The sequence below is a fragment of the Enhydra lutris genome, unplaced genomic scaffold (genome assembly GCF_002288905.1).
Source record: "Enhydra lutris kenyoni isolate GAN:26980312 unplaced genomic scaffold, ASM228890v2 scaffoldscaffold2, whole genome shotgun sequence".
Taxonomy (NCBI): Eukaryota; Metazoa; Chordata; class Mammalia; order Carnivora; family Mustelidae; genus Enhydra; species Enhydra lutris.
This window is the reverse complement of record NW_019154086.1, coordinates 38,914,693-38,930,437: the sequence shown is the minus strand read 5'-3', so window position 1 is coordinate 38,930,437 and position 15,745 is coordinate 38,914,693. Positions and strand designations below refer to the sequence as shown.

General features: G+C 36.2%; 1 protein-coding gene across 3 annotated transcripts in view; it reads left to right on the top strand.

Moving 5' to 3' along the window:
- The window catches only part of LOC111147519 (ring finger protein 13), a 156,250-nt gene that overhangs the window by 104,432 nt on the left and 36,073 nt on the right, over nt 1-15,745 (top strand). For all 3 annotated transcript variants that reach the window (XM_022503584.1, XM_022503567.1, XM_022503575.1), the window contains exons 7-8: nt 2,487-2,592; nt 10,208-10,301. In XM_022503584.1, coding sequence (XP_022359292.1) covers nt 2,487-2,592; nt 10,208-10,301 — 200 coding nt within the window. The remainder of the gene's footprint in view (nt 1-2,486; nt 2,593-10,207; nt 10,302-15,745) is intronic.

The following is a 15,745-nucleotide window of genomic DNA, read 5'->3' as shown; positions in this document are numbered from 1 at the left end:
TTGCGCGCTCTCACGCGCTCTCACGCGCACTCTCTCTCTCTCTCTCTCTGTCAAATAAATAAAATCTTCTAAAAAATAGGACATAACGAACACTAGATTTAGAACCCAGGTCTGTGAATCCTAGCACAGTGCTTACAAGAAAATTCTGGAATTGATTGCATTTCTGTGGTTACACATATATAGGAAGTGTTCAAAAGTTTTTTAATTTCAGGGCGCCTGGGTGGCTCAGTGGGTTAAAGTCTCTGCCTTCAGCTCAGGTCATGATCTCAGGGTCCTGGGATTGAGCCCTGCATCGGGCTCTCTGCTCAGCAGGGAGCCTGCCTCCCCCTCTCTCTCTGCCTGCCTCTCTGCCTACTTGTGATCTCTGTCTGTCAAATAAATAAAATCTTTAAAAAAAAAAGTTTTTTAAATTTCTAGTTCCCTGGGTCTTCCTGCTTTGTTCGTTTAGCTCCTTCTCACCTGGCAGTTCTGTTCATTTCTGAGCAACCCTTTGGCTTATCTCATAGGACAGGGTTTATTTGTTTATCTCATCCAAGCCACATCCACATTAGAAAGTTGTTAACATAAAAGGAGAAGAAGAATACGCATATGAGAGATGTAAAGTTTGCTATTGCTGAGATACTTATATTCTATAATGAGTTGAATATAGATAAGCAGTAGTCTGGCTTTTAACCCCTGACAATGTTAATTTATAGCTGGTTGGTAGGATAGGGTAGGGAGGTTGCAGAAGACTCAAATCGTATGGAAATGTTCTACTTAAAAGTGGCACCACTGTTACTGTCTCAGCACTGGCTCATATGGTTTCAGAAGATTTGTGTCAAGCATAGGGGCATTACTTCCAGACCTGACCTCATGCTGGAAGAGATGGCATACGTTACAGTGGCCCAGGCCTGCTGCTTTTCTTTTTTCACCCTGATAGATCAGTCATTTTAGTATTTTATGTAAAGCTACAAAAACACATGTAAATCTTTTGTCATCCCCTATTCTGCTCAAAGCAATTGAAATAAAAAGCTCCTTTTACTCTAGCGTTCTTAGCATTTTTGGGAAAATATTTAAATTATTGGGAAATTCCTTATATTATCTTTATTTGTTTTTGTATATGGTAAAGCTTGATAGAGCTCCATGCACGTGAATATAATAAATAATGGCAAGAAGACTTAAAAATTGCTTAATTTGATTTCATGTTATTTTTCTTAAGTACTATGGTGTTCTAAACATCTCTATGTGGGGGAAGGAGTTGGCCCGTTTTTATTTCCCTTTTATTGAGAACTTTTGTTTTGCATTTAACCCTTGTGTTACGAAGTAGCAGGCTTCATTGCCTAAAAATCACCTAGAAGTGGGTTACAATGTAGTGTTACCAGCACCTTACTAGTGGAGTAGCACCTGAGTACAATGGAGAAAGCAGTCCTATCACCATTATACAAGTGTTTCCCTAGACTGAATATATTTTCTAATGCAGGATTTTGTAGCCATGTAAAATTTGCTCACACAACAAAAATAGTGTGCCTATTTTTTTTTTTTTTAAGATTTTATCTGAGAGTGAACATAAGCAGGATCAGAGGCAGTGGCAGAAGCAGACTCCCCACTGAGTAGGGAGCCCCATGTGGGGGCTCATTCCTAGGATTCCAGGATCATGACCTGAGCCAAAGGCAGACACTTAACTGACTAAAATATCCAGGCACCCCAATAGTGTGCCTGTTCTGATCATAGTTTCATTTTATGAGTCCCTGTCAATTTCTTTTATTGTAATTCCACCATAAGCAATAACATGGTTAATAACAAAGGGGATTAAGGCAGGTAGCCTTACTCCATCCCTTTCGCACAAGATACACTTTTTTTTTTTTTTTTTTAGCTTTTTCCAGTCAAGCAATGGGGAGGGTAGAGAATAGGGAGGAGGCTACAACTCCTTTTAATTCCCTTATCAGTTTTTTATTCCATATCTCACAGATTAATGTAGAGTACAGGGGCTATGTCCATTGTACCTGGTATAAGAAGTTCATGTAAAGCATAGGGAAGAGGGAGGATATTTTTGATAATAGTAGCTTCAGAGCTTTACCATAGGAGGAGCTGATGGATAATAATTTGACTGGGATGAGGGGTTTCTTTGACAAAATACCCAAGCTACTACCATTGTTTAAATTGCTGATTTTGCCCATAAAATATGCATAATTTTGCCCAGGTTACTAAATTCAGTAAATAACATGTTTCGGGGATGGACACAGTAATTATTACTGGCTGATTTCCTGTACCCAGTCTAAAAGCTTCCTTAATTATGTAAGGAAGTTATTTTGGTAAATATGTAGAAGAAAAAAAATGGAGAATGTATCTCTTAAAGTATTGGAAATGATATATTAGAAGATGAGATGTGTTTAGTGGTTTGAATTTTAATATCTAAATGCCTTTTAAGCAATACTTTTGTTTTTAATTAACATTGTAATTTGGCAACTCTTAATATTTCTCAATTACTGATTTTTGTTTTCTTCTAGGGGCCACATTATCTTAGTTCCAGAATTTAGTCTTCCTCTGGAATACTATCTAATCCCCTTCCTGATCATAGTGGGCATCTGTCTCATCTTGATAGTCATTTTCATGGTAGGTAAATCAATGTTAAATATATTTTTAAAAATAGTGTGGATGGTTCTAAAAAACATTGTATTGAGTGAGAGGAGACTTACATAAAGGTACATATTGTATGAGTCCATTTATATGATTGGGTCTAGAAAAGGTGACGATAATCAGGGTAGAAAAATCAGAACAGTGATTACTTCTAGGGGTGCTAGGAAGAGGGGGTGAGGGATTTACTGAGAAGGGTATGAGGGAACTTTTGGGGGGGTAAGTCATATTCTGTATCTTGACAGAGGTTGCACAAACGTCTGTACACTTAAATTTTTTGCATGTCTTTGTATATAAATTTTACCTAAGGGAAAAAAATACTGTAAAAGAAATACTAATCTCTAACTAATGATATATATGCTAAAGTATTTGGGGAGACGTAAATTGATGATCTGCAACTTACTTTGAAATGCATTATAAAAACAATGAGAGAAAGAGGTGTTTTTGGGGTGCCTGGGTGACTCAGTTGGTTTAGCGGCTGCCTTTGGCTCAGGTCATGATACCAGAGTTCTGGGATCGAGCCCTGCTCAGCAGAGGGCCTACTTCTCCCTCTGACTCTGCTTGCCACTCTCTATCTCTCTGTCAAATAAATAAATAAAATCTTAAAAAGAATAAAAAAAAGGAGGTGTTTTGATGGGTAAATAGAGGGATGGAAAGGTGATTAAAAGTGTAGTACAATGTTAATTGTGGAATCTAGGTGATGGGTATATGGGTATTATAAAATTTCTTCAATTCTTCTCTGTATTTGAAAGTTTTCATATCAAAATGTAAAGAATATTATGAGTGCTGAGGTTAAAGGTGATGACACATTATCTAAAACAGTGGTTACCACAGTATGGTCCCGGGACTCTTAATGGGACTGTGAAGTCAGAATTATTTTCATAATAATGCGAAGATATTATTTGCCTTTGTCACCCTCAGTCTCTCAGTGTTTAAAGTGGGAGTTTCTAAAAACTATATGATTTGTGATATAAAAACAAATTGAAGACAGAAGCAGAGAAGAGAAGACTTCTGTATTAAGATAGAAACTAAAAGAATTGCAGGGGCACCCTGGGTGGCTCAGTCAGTTAAACGTCTGCCTTCAACTCAGGTCATGATCCCAGGATCCTGGGATCGAGCCCAGTCGGACTCCCTGCTCAGTGGGGAGCCTGCTTCTCCCCCTTCTTGTGTTCTCTCTCTCAACTTAATAAATCTTCTAAAAAATTTTTTAAAAAATTTTAAAAAATAGAATTGCCACCCTATAAAACAATCCCAGCAGTCTCACTTTATTTATTTATTTATTTTTTAAAAGATTTTATTTATTTGACAGAGAGAGATCATAAGTGGGCAGAGAGGCAAGCAGAGAGAGAGAGAGGAGGAAGCAGGCTCCCTGCAGAGCAGAGAGCCCGATGTGGGACTCGATCCCAGGACCCTGAGTTCATGACCTGAGCTGAAGGCAGAGGCTCAACCCACTGAGCCATCCAGGTGCCCCTCACTTTGTTTTTTATAAAGAATATTTATAATATTCAATCAATTTATTATATGGACATTACAGGTTAGAGATTAAATGCCATCTTTGGAATGTTCAATCTTTCTGTGATGCTGTGGTATTTCTTTTCATTTATTTAGATCTTCTATATGCATCTGTTTAATAATTTTTTTCTGTAAACATTTTGCATGTCTTTTGTTAAGACTTTTTTTTTTTAAAGATTGTATTTATTTATTAGAGAGCATAAGCAGGCGGGAGGTGTAGAGGGAGAAGCAGACTCCTCACGGAGCAGGGAACCTGATGTGGGACTCCATCCTTGGACCCGGGATCATGACCTGGGCCGAAGGCAGATGCTTAACCGATTGAGCTACATAGGCGCCCCTTTTTTGTTAGACTTTTGAAATTGCATTTTCTAAGTGGTGTTATTAGAATATAAGAACATTATGGATTTTTTAAAAGCAAACTCTTAATTTTTGAATAATGTTAAGATTTACAAAAAAATTTCAAAAAAGAGTGTTCTTGTAAATTCCTCATCTAGTTTCCCCACTTTAGATTATCGTGGTCCATTTGTCAAAACTAAGAAACTAACATTGGTACATTATTAGTAATTGAACTTCAGACTTTGTATAGATTTCATGACTTTTTCCATTAATGTTGTCTTTCTGTTCCAGGATCCAAAACAGAAATCCTGTTCCAGGATTCCAAATAAAAACTATTTTATTTAGTTAGTATGTCTTCCCAGGCTCCTCTGTTCTCTGATAGTCTGTCAGTCTCAGTCTCTCTGTGTTATCCATAACCTCGACAGTCTTGAGGAGTCGTGGCCAGGTATCCTGTAGAATGTCCCTCAATCTGATGTTTTTCTTATGATTACATTGTGTTATAGGTTTCTTGGGGGAAATGTTTTTAAAAACAGAGGTGAAGTGCCCTTCTTATGTCATGGGGTACATGATATCTGTATAACATCACTAATGGTATTAACATTCATTCCTTGGTTAAGCCAGGTTTCTCCACTATAAAGTTAATATTTTTCTCTTTTTCTATTCTTACTTTGGAAGTGAGGCACTTGTATAGCACCCCTAAAACTGAGGAGGGCCAAGCAAGATCTAGAGTGGGGAGTAGGAGAGAGTATCTATATATTATTTGGAATTCTTTCGTGAAAAAGATGTATCTCTTCTTGGCATTCATTTATTTATTCCATCATTTATATTAATATGTACTCCTGTATATTTATTTTATACCTTGGTTTATAATCCAATGCCATTTTATTTATGTTCAAATTTTGACCTTTGGCCATGGAGAGCTCTGTCAAGCTGGGTCATGTGTCCCTTTCATTTGATCCATCCTTTAGTTTTTCTAAGCACTTCTTTAGTATCTGGTACTATAAGAAGCTTCAGATTCATCTTATATTTTCTTGCTCCACCCCTATAATTAGACATTTCTCCAAGGAGCCCTGGTTTCTTTTATTGAAGAGTTATATTTAGAAACCAAGATTTAGACACTGGACATCATTTTTATATATTAATTTTATATCTACAGACTTGCTGAATTCTACTCTGGTAATTTGAACTTATTGAGTCCCTTAGGTTTTTAGTGTAGAAAAAAGAATAGAAAGAATAACAAAAAAATGCCCTTGGCAGAGTAGGAGTAGATGTAAATACCCTTAAATCAATAAAGATTATTGACTGAAAACTAAAAATGAACATCATTAAATGGTTAATTTATTAGAAGACTTCTTGAAAGTCAGAAACAACAAAAAATGCTACTTATTGTTGAACCTCCTATTTAACATTATGCTGTCTTTTCTGGTAAACTGAGAAAAAAAGACTGTATAAGGATTAGAAATAAAAATTTTCTTTTTCCTTATTTAATGAAGAATGGGTGCTGAATTATATATCTTTTACCTGTTGTAATGATCATTTTTTTTTTCTCTTTTACTCTATGTGGGATTACATTATTTTGTAAATTTTAAAAATCCTTGTATTTGATTATCTGTATAAATTTTGTCTTTACATTTTGGATTACTCTGATTTCTAATATGGATCATTTAGTTCTACACTTGTACATAGATGCAAAAATCCAAAATAAAATATTAGCATTCTGAATGTCCAGGTAAGGGAAAGTTTTAGTATTATGGGACCAGAATAATCTTTTTTTTTTTAATGGAATTATTTCGTTTTGTTTTTTTAGGGAGGGAGGGAGATAGGATTGAGAGAGGAGGGGGAGAGGGAGAGACCCTTAAGCCAACTTCATACCCAGCAGGGCTCAATCTCGCAACCCTGAGATCATAACCTGAGCCGAAATCAAGAGTTGGATGTTAACTTACTGAGCCACCTAGGCACTCCTAGAATAGTCTTCACATCAAACTGGACAATCCATTAGCACATGGAGCAGGTGCTGTAGAAAACAGTATGACAAGTCCTCAAAAAATTAAGTTATCATATCCAACAATTCCACTTTGGGTATATAACCGAAAGATTGAAGACCGAGTTGGACAGATATTTGTACACCTTTGTTCATAATAGCATTATTTCCAATACCCAAAGGTGGAAGCAACCAAATTGTCCATTAATGCATGAACAAAATGGGTTTTCAGATAAACAAAATGTGGTATAGACATGCAATGGAATGTTAGCTTCAAAAAGGAAGGGAATTCTAATACATGTACAATGTGGATGAACCTTAAAGACATATTCACTTGAAAAAAGCTAGTCATGAAAGAACCAGTACTGTACGATTTTATTTATATGGGATATCTAGAGTAGTCAGATTCAGAGACAGAAAGTAGAATGGTAGTTGCCAGGGGCTGTAGGGAGGTAGGGTAGGGAATTACTGTTCAATGAGTATGGGGTTTCAGTTTTGCAAGATGAAAAGAGTTTTATGGATATATGGCAGTGATGGTAGCACAGTAATGTGAATGTACTTAATGCCACAGAACCGTACACTTAAAAATGGTTAAGATAGTAAGTTTAATGTTATTTTACCATACAGTTGACCCTTGAGCAACATGGGTTTGAACTGCATGGGTCCACTTATAAGCAGTTACAAATAACTAACTAGACAAGATAAAACTAGACCCATAAAACTAATAACCCTTATTTTCTGTTTCATAAAATAGTTTTTGATAGAGTTGGGATTATATATCAGTTTTTGGTGAAGGTTGTTTACAAAATAATCTAGGTCGGTTGACTTTTCTCATGGTCATCTGGACATTCAGATAGATGGTTTTCTGCTTTTTCTACTACCACGCCCAGTGTGGAGCCTGATGCAGGGCTCGATCTCACGGCCCTGAGATCATGACCTGAGCTGAAATCAAGAGTCAGATGCTTATCTGACTGAGCCACCCAGGTGCCCCCTAAATTATATTTCTAAGAAATTGTCTATTTTATCTGTTTTCAAGTGCCTTGTCTGGAATCAAGTGCCACTCACATAACAATTTAAAGAGAATTTCTGTTTTTTAAAGAGAATTTACACTATATGTGAAATGAGTTCTCTTTATTCATATTTGTCCATGCCTTTCACAGTGTTATCAGAAGTTTACCTGTTTTGTCTTTCAAAGAAGTAGACCTTGAGTGTTTTCTCTTGTTCCTTTCATTCAACAAGTGTTTTACATCTATGATGCACTGCTTTGGGGTCCAAAGATTCATCAGTGAACCAAATAAGTAAAAATGCCTTGTGTAAAGTAGCCTAGATTCTGGTGGAAGTTACATTCTAAAGTCTTCACTTTCATCCTTTTTTTTTTTTTTTTCTCTATCTCCTGGATTTCTGCTTTTTATTTTTTTCATTAGTTTCAGAGGTAGAATTTGGTGATTCATCAGTTGCGTATAACAGCTGGTGCTCATTACAAGTGCCCTCCTTAATGCCCATCACCCAATTATCCCTTCCATTTCCCCTCTCCCCTCCATCCACCCACATTTTGTTTCCTAGAGTACAGCATCTCTTATGGTTTGCCTCACTCTCAATTTTCCATCTTATTTTTTCTTCACTACTCCTATGTTCATCTGTTTTGTTTCTTAAATTCCATGTATGTGTGAAATCATATGGTATTTGTCTTTCTCTGACTGACTTATTTCACTTAGCATAATACCTTCTAGTTCCATCTATGTTGTTGCCAGTGACAAGATTTTATTCTTTTTGATGGCAGAGTAATATTGGTGTGTGTGTGTGTGTGTGTGTGTGTGTGTGTGTGTGTGTGTATACACATATATATTCCATCTTCTTTATCCAATCATCTGTTGATGGACATCTGGGCTCTTTCCATATTTTGGCTATTGTGGACATTGGGGTGCAGGTTCCCCTTCATATCATTATGTTTGTATCCTATGGATAAAATCCTATCCTATGGATAAAAACCTAGTAGTGCCAATGCTGGATCATAGGGTACCTCTGTTTTTAACTTTTTTGGGAACCTCCATACGGATTTCGAGAGTGGCTGCACCAGTTTGCATTTCCACCAACAGTTTAAGAGGGTTCTCCTTTCTCCACATCCTCTCCAGCACTCCCTCTCACACCTTCATGTCCTCATCCTTTTCCCAGCCCCATCCCTAGGCACAGATCAGCTTTTGGTCACTATAGATTAGTTTGCATTTTTTTCAGCTTTATACACATAGAATTATATATTATGTACTCTTCTGTGTCTGTCTTCTTTCTCTCAGGATAATTATTTTGAGATTCATATATTGAGTATATTGATTTTTTTAACCCAATTCTGTTTGATTGTATAAATAAGTCACAGTTTTGTTTATCCATTTACCTTTTGACAGGCATTTGGGTTGTTTCTGGTTTTTGGATATTACAATAAAGCTGACATGGACATTTGTGTACAAGTTGTTATATTGATTCGTACTTTCATTTCTATTGGGTACATATAAGTAGAAGTGGGGTGATTGAGTCATATGGTAAATGTGTGTTTAAAGTTATAAAAAACCACCAGCATTCCAAAGTGGTTATAACAGTAGTGTATCATAATGACAGTTCCTCCACTTCGTTGCCAACACTTGATATAGTTAGTCTTTTTAATTTTAGTCGTTCTCATAGGTGTATAGTGGCATTTGTGATTTGAATTGACATTTCTCCTTGACTAATTATGTTGAGTATCTCTTCCAGTGCTTATTTGCCATGCATTTGTCTTCTTGGTAAACTGTTTATTCAGATATTTTGTCCATTTGTTTTCTGTTGGGTTGCTTGTTTTTTATTACTGTTTTTGAGTTCTTCATAAATTCTGATACAAATCCCTTATCAAATATGGAATTTGCAAGTATTTTTTCTCATTCTGTGGTTTGTTTTTTATTTTTTAAGTGTCTTTTGAGGATAGAAGTCCTTATTGACACAGTCAGGTTTATCAAAATTTTCTTTTTATGGATGTCACTTTTGGCATTTGGCTCTGTCCTGTAGACTTCCTTTGCATTCTTGGAAGCACAGTCACTTATATTTGAAAATATTTTGTATATTTTATCCAGCATTCCTGAGTATTCATAGTACAGTGTTCTATAGTACTTCTATTCAGTTTGCTGCTACAACTGAAAGTGCAGTGACTAATAAATGTATGTTTGAAAATTTTATTAGTTTGTAACTTACAGGAATTTCAACTCTGCCTTCTTGATCCAGTGGAGTCTTTGTAACCTGTGGTCTATCATTTATATTTGCAAACAAATAGTTCTGTGTTATTCATAATGTTTCTGTTAGAGTAGATAAAGATAACTTAGGTGAGGGGCACCTGGGTGGCTCAGTGGGTTAAAGCCTCTGCCTTCTGCTCAGGTCATGATCCCAGGGTCCTGGGATCTAGCCCTGCATAGGGCTCTCTGCTAGGCGGGGAGCCTGCTTCCCTTCCTCTCTCTGCCTCTCTCTGCCTACTTGTGATCTCTCTCTCTGTTAAATAAATAAATAAAATCTTTAAAAACAAAACAAAACGAACAAAAAAAACCTTAGGTGAATGATTAAAAATTCAAAGGATAATTTGAGGTAAACTATTTACTTATGTAATTAGTGCTTCAATTAATGATATTGCAATTAGGGTTTAAGTAAATTGAATTGATTTGCAGCAGCTATCCAGAAACATGTCTATTATTGTAATGGCCATTTTCCATTTGCATGTTTAATGTTTGATTTCTTTTTTTTCTTTATCTTTAGATCACAAAATTCGTCCAGGACAGACATAGAGCTAGAAGAAACAGACTTCGTAAAGATCAACTTAAGAAACTCCCTGTACATAAATTCAAAAAAGGTCAAGTGAATATTTTAATTTTCTAAATAATCACCATTCGTTTATTTAAGAATCCATGATGACCTCACTCTAATACTGCCTTCTGAGTCCTTGCCATATACTATGCCTAATACTCTGTTAATAGTGAGTGAATGTGGAAGATGGGTTTTTTTTTGTTGTGGTGTATGCTGGTAAAGGCAAGAAGGAGGTAAATGGTCGGCAGAGAATTTACAAACAATAATGAAACTGACCTAGATGCTTTTTATTATCACCATGTGTCAGCAATTCTCAACCTAAATGGATAAAATACTTCTGTGCATTAATATGATCTACTCCCACTAACCCTCCTTCTCTCTCCCACCATATACCACTATTTAACTAAATACAAAGTTAATAGTGTTACGTTAACTAAATACACATGTGGCTATTATATATGTCAGTATATTTTAAATATATCGTCTCATTTAATTTTCATATTTCTATGAAATGGATACATTAATGGGCATTATGGATGAGGAAATAGAGGATCAGAGAGGCAAAAAATTATAATGTCGCACAGCCAGTCCTGATAGAGCTGGGGAGGGGTCTAATAATCTAGTCAGTATAATTTCTCCTACCTGTGCTTTAGTACATGCTTGTTAAATCCTTTTGGCTAGTAGTCCCAGACTTTTCAATTCCATATACCATGAAAAGTATTTTGTTTTTTAATTCAGAAAAAATTCATAGAGAGGAGAAATGGGGAAGGCATTAGAATTTAGTTCTGCCAAAATTTTATTTTCCAAGTAATAATGTGTTTTAAAAACCTTCCATTTACAATAAATGTTATTTGATTAAAAATATAACATTAACAAAAAAAAATAGGAAAAGCCACATGTTAAAAGGAATAAATAGACATTTATAAAAATGTACTGCACTGTCCTCATTCACTGTGGAGTACGTAAAAGTCATTCACAGGCCAGAAGTGGTTTAAGGACTGTCTTTAGGAATCACTTTTTTAAACTCCATTTTGTGTTTATTTTTATGCTTCCTAAACCCAGAAAAAAAAAGTTTAGAAAGATGGTATTGTCCTAGGCATACATAGTCAGTTTTTTATCTGAGTAAGATGAGTAGCCATTATAGGATTTTGAGTGGGGGAAAGGTAATATGTAATTAAATGTTAAAAGGGTCTTTCAGGGGCGCCTGGGTGGCTCAGTGGGTTAAGCCTCTGCCTTCGGCTCAGGTCATGGTCTCAGGGTCCTGGGATCGAGCCCCGCATCGGGCTCTCTGCTCAGCGGGGAGTCTGCTTCCTCCTCTCTCTCTGTGCCTGCCTCTCTGCCTACTTGTGATCTCTGTCTGTCAAATAAATAAATAAAATCTGTAAACAAAACACAGCAAAACAAAAAAAGGGTCTTTCTGCTGCTATGTTAAGAGTAGAGTATAGAGGGTCAAGGGTATGTATACACAGAGAGACCAGATAAGAGGCCATTGCAATAATCCAAGTGAGATATGAATGTGGGTTAGACTGAGTGGTAGCAGTGGGGGAGGTGAAGAAAATCTTAAATTCCTAAAATTTAAATTAAATTTAAATTAAAGAAAATCTTAAATTCATATGTTTGGAAGATGGAATACACTGTATTTATTAATGGACTAGTTGGGGGAGAGAAAACAAGGATGACACCAGAATTTTTGGTTTTAGCAATGGCATTGCCTTAAAATAGAGATAAGGATGGTTAATAAGTGGTGGAGTGGGTTTTGGGGGAAAATTGGGCAAGTAAGTTTTGGACCTGTGGAATCTCAGATGTCTTATAGACATCATAATGAGTCTAGAGTTTAAGAGACAGATCTGAACTGGAGGTGTTGCATAAAGATGTATTTAAATCATGAGTCTTGAATGACGGTACCAAGAGAATGAGTATAGGTGTATGGAAGAATACCAAAGACACATTTGGGACATTCTAACATTAAGTAAGGAAGAAGAATAATCAGCTAGCAGTGGAGACGGAGCAGGAATGGCCAGTTATATAAGGGGAAAATCAGAAGAGAGTGCTTTACCAAAAACCAAAGTAATGCAAATCTGTGAAAGAGCGAAAAGTGATATAACCTGTGTCACAATCTCCTGATAAATAAGGAAGATGAAGCCAACAGTTGGCCATTAGAAGTTATTATCTTGATGAGCAGTTTTGACAGGAAAAAACCCGAGATTGTGGTGGGTTTAGGAGAGAATGGAAGGAGAAGGATCAGAGCCAGTAACTGAAGACAACTTTAAACAGAAATTTAACTAAAAGTGGAAGAAATGTGGTAGCAACTGGTAGAGATGTTGGGTTGAGAAATAACAGCACGTTTACTGAAGGAAATTGATGACATGAGTGACGGATGGGAGAGTAGCTGTCATACTGTCTTTGAGAAGGCAAGAAGGAATGGGATCTGGTCCACAAATAGGTAGACTAGCCTTAGGATGGTAGCATGGAGAGCTGAGCCCTGATGGAAGGTAGAATATATGGGTGCAAAATTCTGGGACATGGGTATTTATGGTGGTAGGTCTGTGGAAATTTTCTCTACTTCCATTTTTCTCAGGGAAGTGGGAAACAATAATTAACTGAAGATGAGGATGGGAGGGGAGATGCTGGAGGTTTCAGAACAGAAAGGTATAAAATATTTCTAGGAGAGTAATTGTGCAGATGGACCAGGGAAATATAGTATGATAACCTGACAGCCCAAACCTCCCTGTCGGGTTTATGGTTATGAACCAGTCAACATATTTATGTTTTTCTCTAGCTGTATTCATCTGTGTGGACTGGTGTTTTATCCTTATCATCCTGGGTTTTTTTTTTTTTTTTTAATGTGAAGTATAACATGTATACAAAAAGTATCTAAGATACATATTTCTGGAACCATCTAGTTCAAGAAACAGAACATGACTGATGCACCAGAAACTACTGTGTACCCTTCTGGATCATAATACTTTCCTCACTGGAAGTAGTCATCCAGGCTTATGATAATTATTTCATTGTCTTTCTATTAGGTTTTACCATCTGTATATTCATTCCAAAACAATATGATTGAATTTTTTCCTATTTTTGAATTGCATTTTTTTAAAGTTTTTTATCACCCATTGTTCATCATGACAAGTGCACCTCTGAATTCCCATCATCTATTTCACCCATCTCCCCACCATCCTCCCCTCTGGTTAACCCTCTGTTTGTTCTCTATAGTTAGGAGTCTGTTTCTTGGTTTGCCTTTCTCTCTTTTCCCCACCTTTGCTCGTTTGTTTCGTAAATTCCATCTGTGAGTGAAATCATACAGTATTTGTCTTTCTCTGACTTCTTTTGTTTAGCATTATGCTCCCTAGCTCCATCTGTGTTGTTGCAAAAGGCAAGATTTCATTCTTTTTTTTATGGCTGAATAGTATTTCATTGTATATATGCACCACATTTTCTTAATCCATTTATTAACTGTTGGACAGTTGAGCAGCTTCCATATCTTGGTTGGTGTTAATAATGCTGCTAAAAACATTGGTGTTTTGAATTAGTGTTTTTGTATCCCTTTGAATTAGTGTTTTTGTCTTCTTTGGGTTAATATCCATTAGTCTGAGTGCTGGATTTAGGGTAGCTCTATTTTTAACTTTTTGAGGAAACTCCATACTGTTTTCCAGAGTGGCTGCACCAGTTTGCATTCCCACCGTTAGTGCAACAGGGTTCCTCTTGCTCTACATCCTCTCAAACACCGGTTGTTTCTTGTGTTGTTGAGTTTAACCATTCTGACAGGTGTAAGGTGGTATCTCATTACTTTTGACTTGCATTTCTCTGATGATAAGTGATGTTGAGGATTTTTCATGTATCTGTTGGTCATCTGTATATCTTTTTTGGAGGAATGTCCGTTCGTGTCTTCTGCCCATTTTTAATTGGATTATTTGTTTTTTGGACATTGAGGGGTTTTTTTGGATTTGGTTTTTTTTTATAGTGGGCATTGAGTTTTTATAAGTTCTTTATATACTTTGGATATTAACCCTTTATTGGATATGCCGTTTGAAAATATCTTCTTCCATTTAGTAGGTTGCCTTTTAGCTTTGTTGATTCCTTCGCTGTGCAGAAGCTTTTTGATTTTATTATACCCCGATAGTTTATTTTTGCTTCTGTTTCCATTGCCTCAGGAGACATATCTAGGAAAACATTTCTATAGCCAATGTCAGAGAAATTACTCCCTGTGTTCTCTTCTAGGACTTTTATGGTTTCAGGTCTTACATTTAGGTCCTTAATTCATTTTGAGTTTATTTTTGTGTATGATGTAAGAAAGTGATCCAATTTCATTCTTTTGCATGCGGCTGTCCCAGTTTTCCCAACACCATTTGTTGAAGAGACTGTCTTTTTCTCATTGGATGTTTTTGTTTCCTTTGTCAAAGATTAATTGACCATATAATCGTTTTATTTCTGGGTTTATTTCCATTCCATTCTGTTGATCTATGTGTCTATTTTTGTGCCAGTACCGTACTGTTTTGATTACTATAGCTTTGTACTATATCTTGTAATTCAGGATTATTATACCTCCAGGTTTGTTGTTCTTTTTCAAGATTCCTTTGGCTATTTGGGGTCTTTTTGTGGTTCCATACAAATTTTAGGATTGTTTGTTCTAGTTTTGTGAAAAGTGCTGTTGGTATTTTGATAAGGATTACATTAAATAATAGATTGGGTGGTATGGACATTATAACTTCAATGGTATAATTCCAATCCATGAGCATGGAATATCTTGCCATTTCTTTGTGTCATCTTCAATTTTTTAAATCAATGTTTTATAGTTTTCAGAGTAAGGTCTTTCTCCTTCTGGGTTAAGATTGTTCCTAGGTATTTTACTTTGGGTGCAGTTGTAAATGGGATTGTTTTCTTAATTTCTCTTTCTATAGCTTCATTATTAGTATATAGAAATGCAATGGATTTCTGTATATTGATTTTTTTTAAAGATTTTTATTTATTTGACAGAGATCACAAGTAGACAGAGAGGCAGGCACAGAGAGAGAGAGGGAAGCAGGCCCCCCACTGAGCAGAGAGCCCGATGTGGGGCTCGATCCCAGGACCCCGGGATCATGACCTGAGCCGAAGGCAGAGGCCCAACCCACTGAGCCACCCAGGTGCCCCTGTATATTGATTTTCTATCTTGCAACCTTACTGAATTCATTTATTCTAGTAGATTTTTGGTGGAGTCTTAGGGTTCTCTGTATAGTAGTATCATGTCATCTGCAAGTAGTTAAAGTTTTACTTCTTTCTTACCAATTTGGATGTCTTTTATTTCTCTTTGTTATCCTAGCTGTGGCTAGGACTTCTAGTACAATGTTGAATAAAAGTAGTGAGAATGGACATCCTTGTGGACACCCCTTTTCCCTGTTATATATAATGTTAGTTGTGGGTTTTTCATATTTTGCCTTTAATTTGTTGGTGTATGTTCCCTCTGAACCTACTTTGTTGAGGGTTTTTTTTTTTATCATGAATGGATGT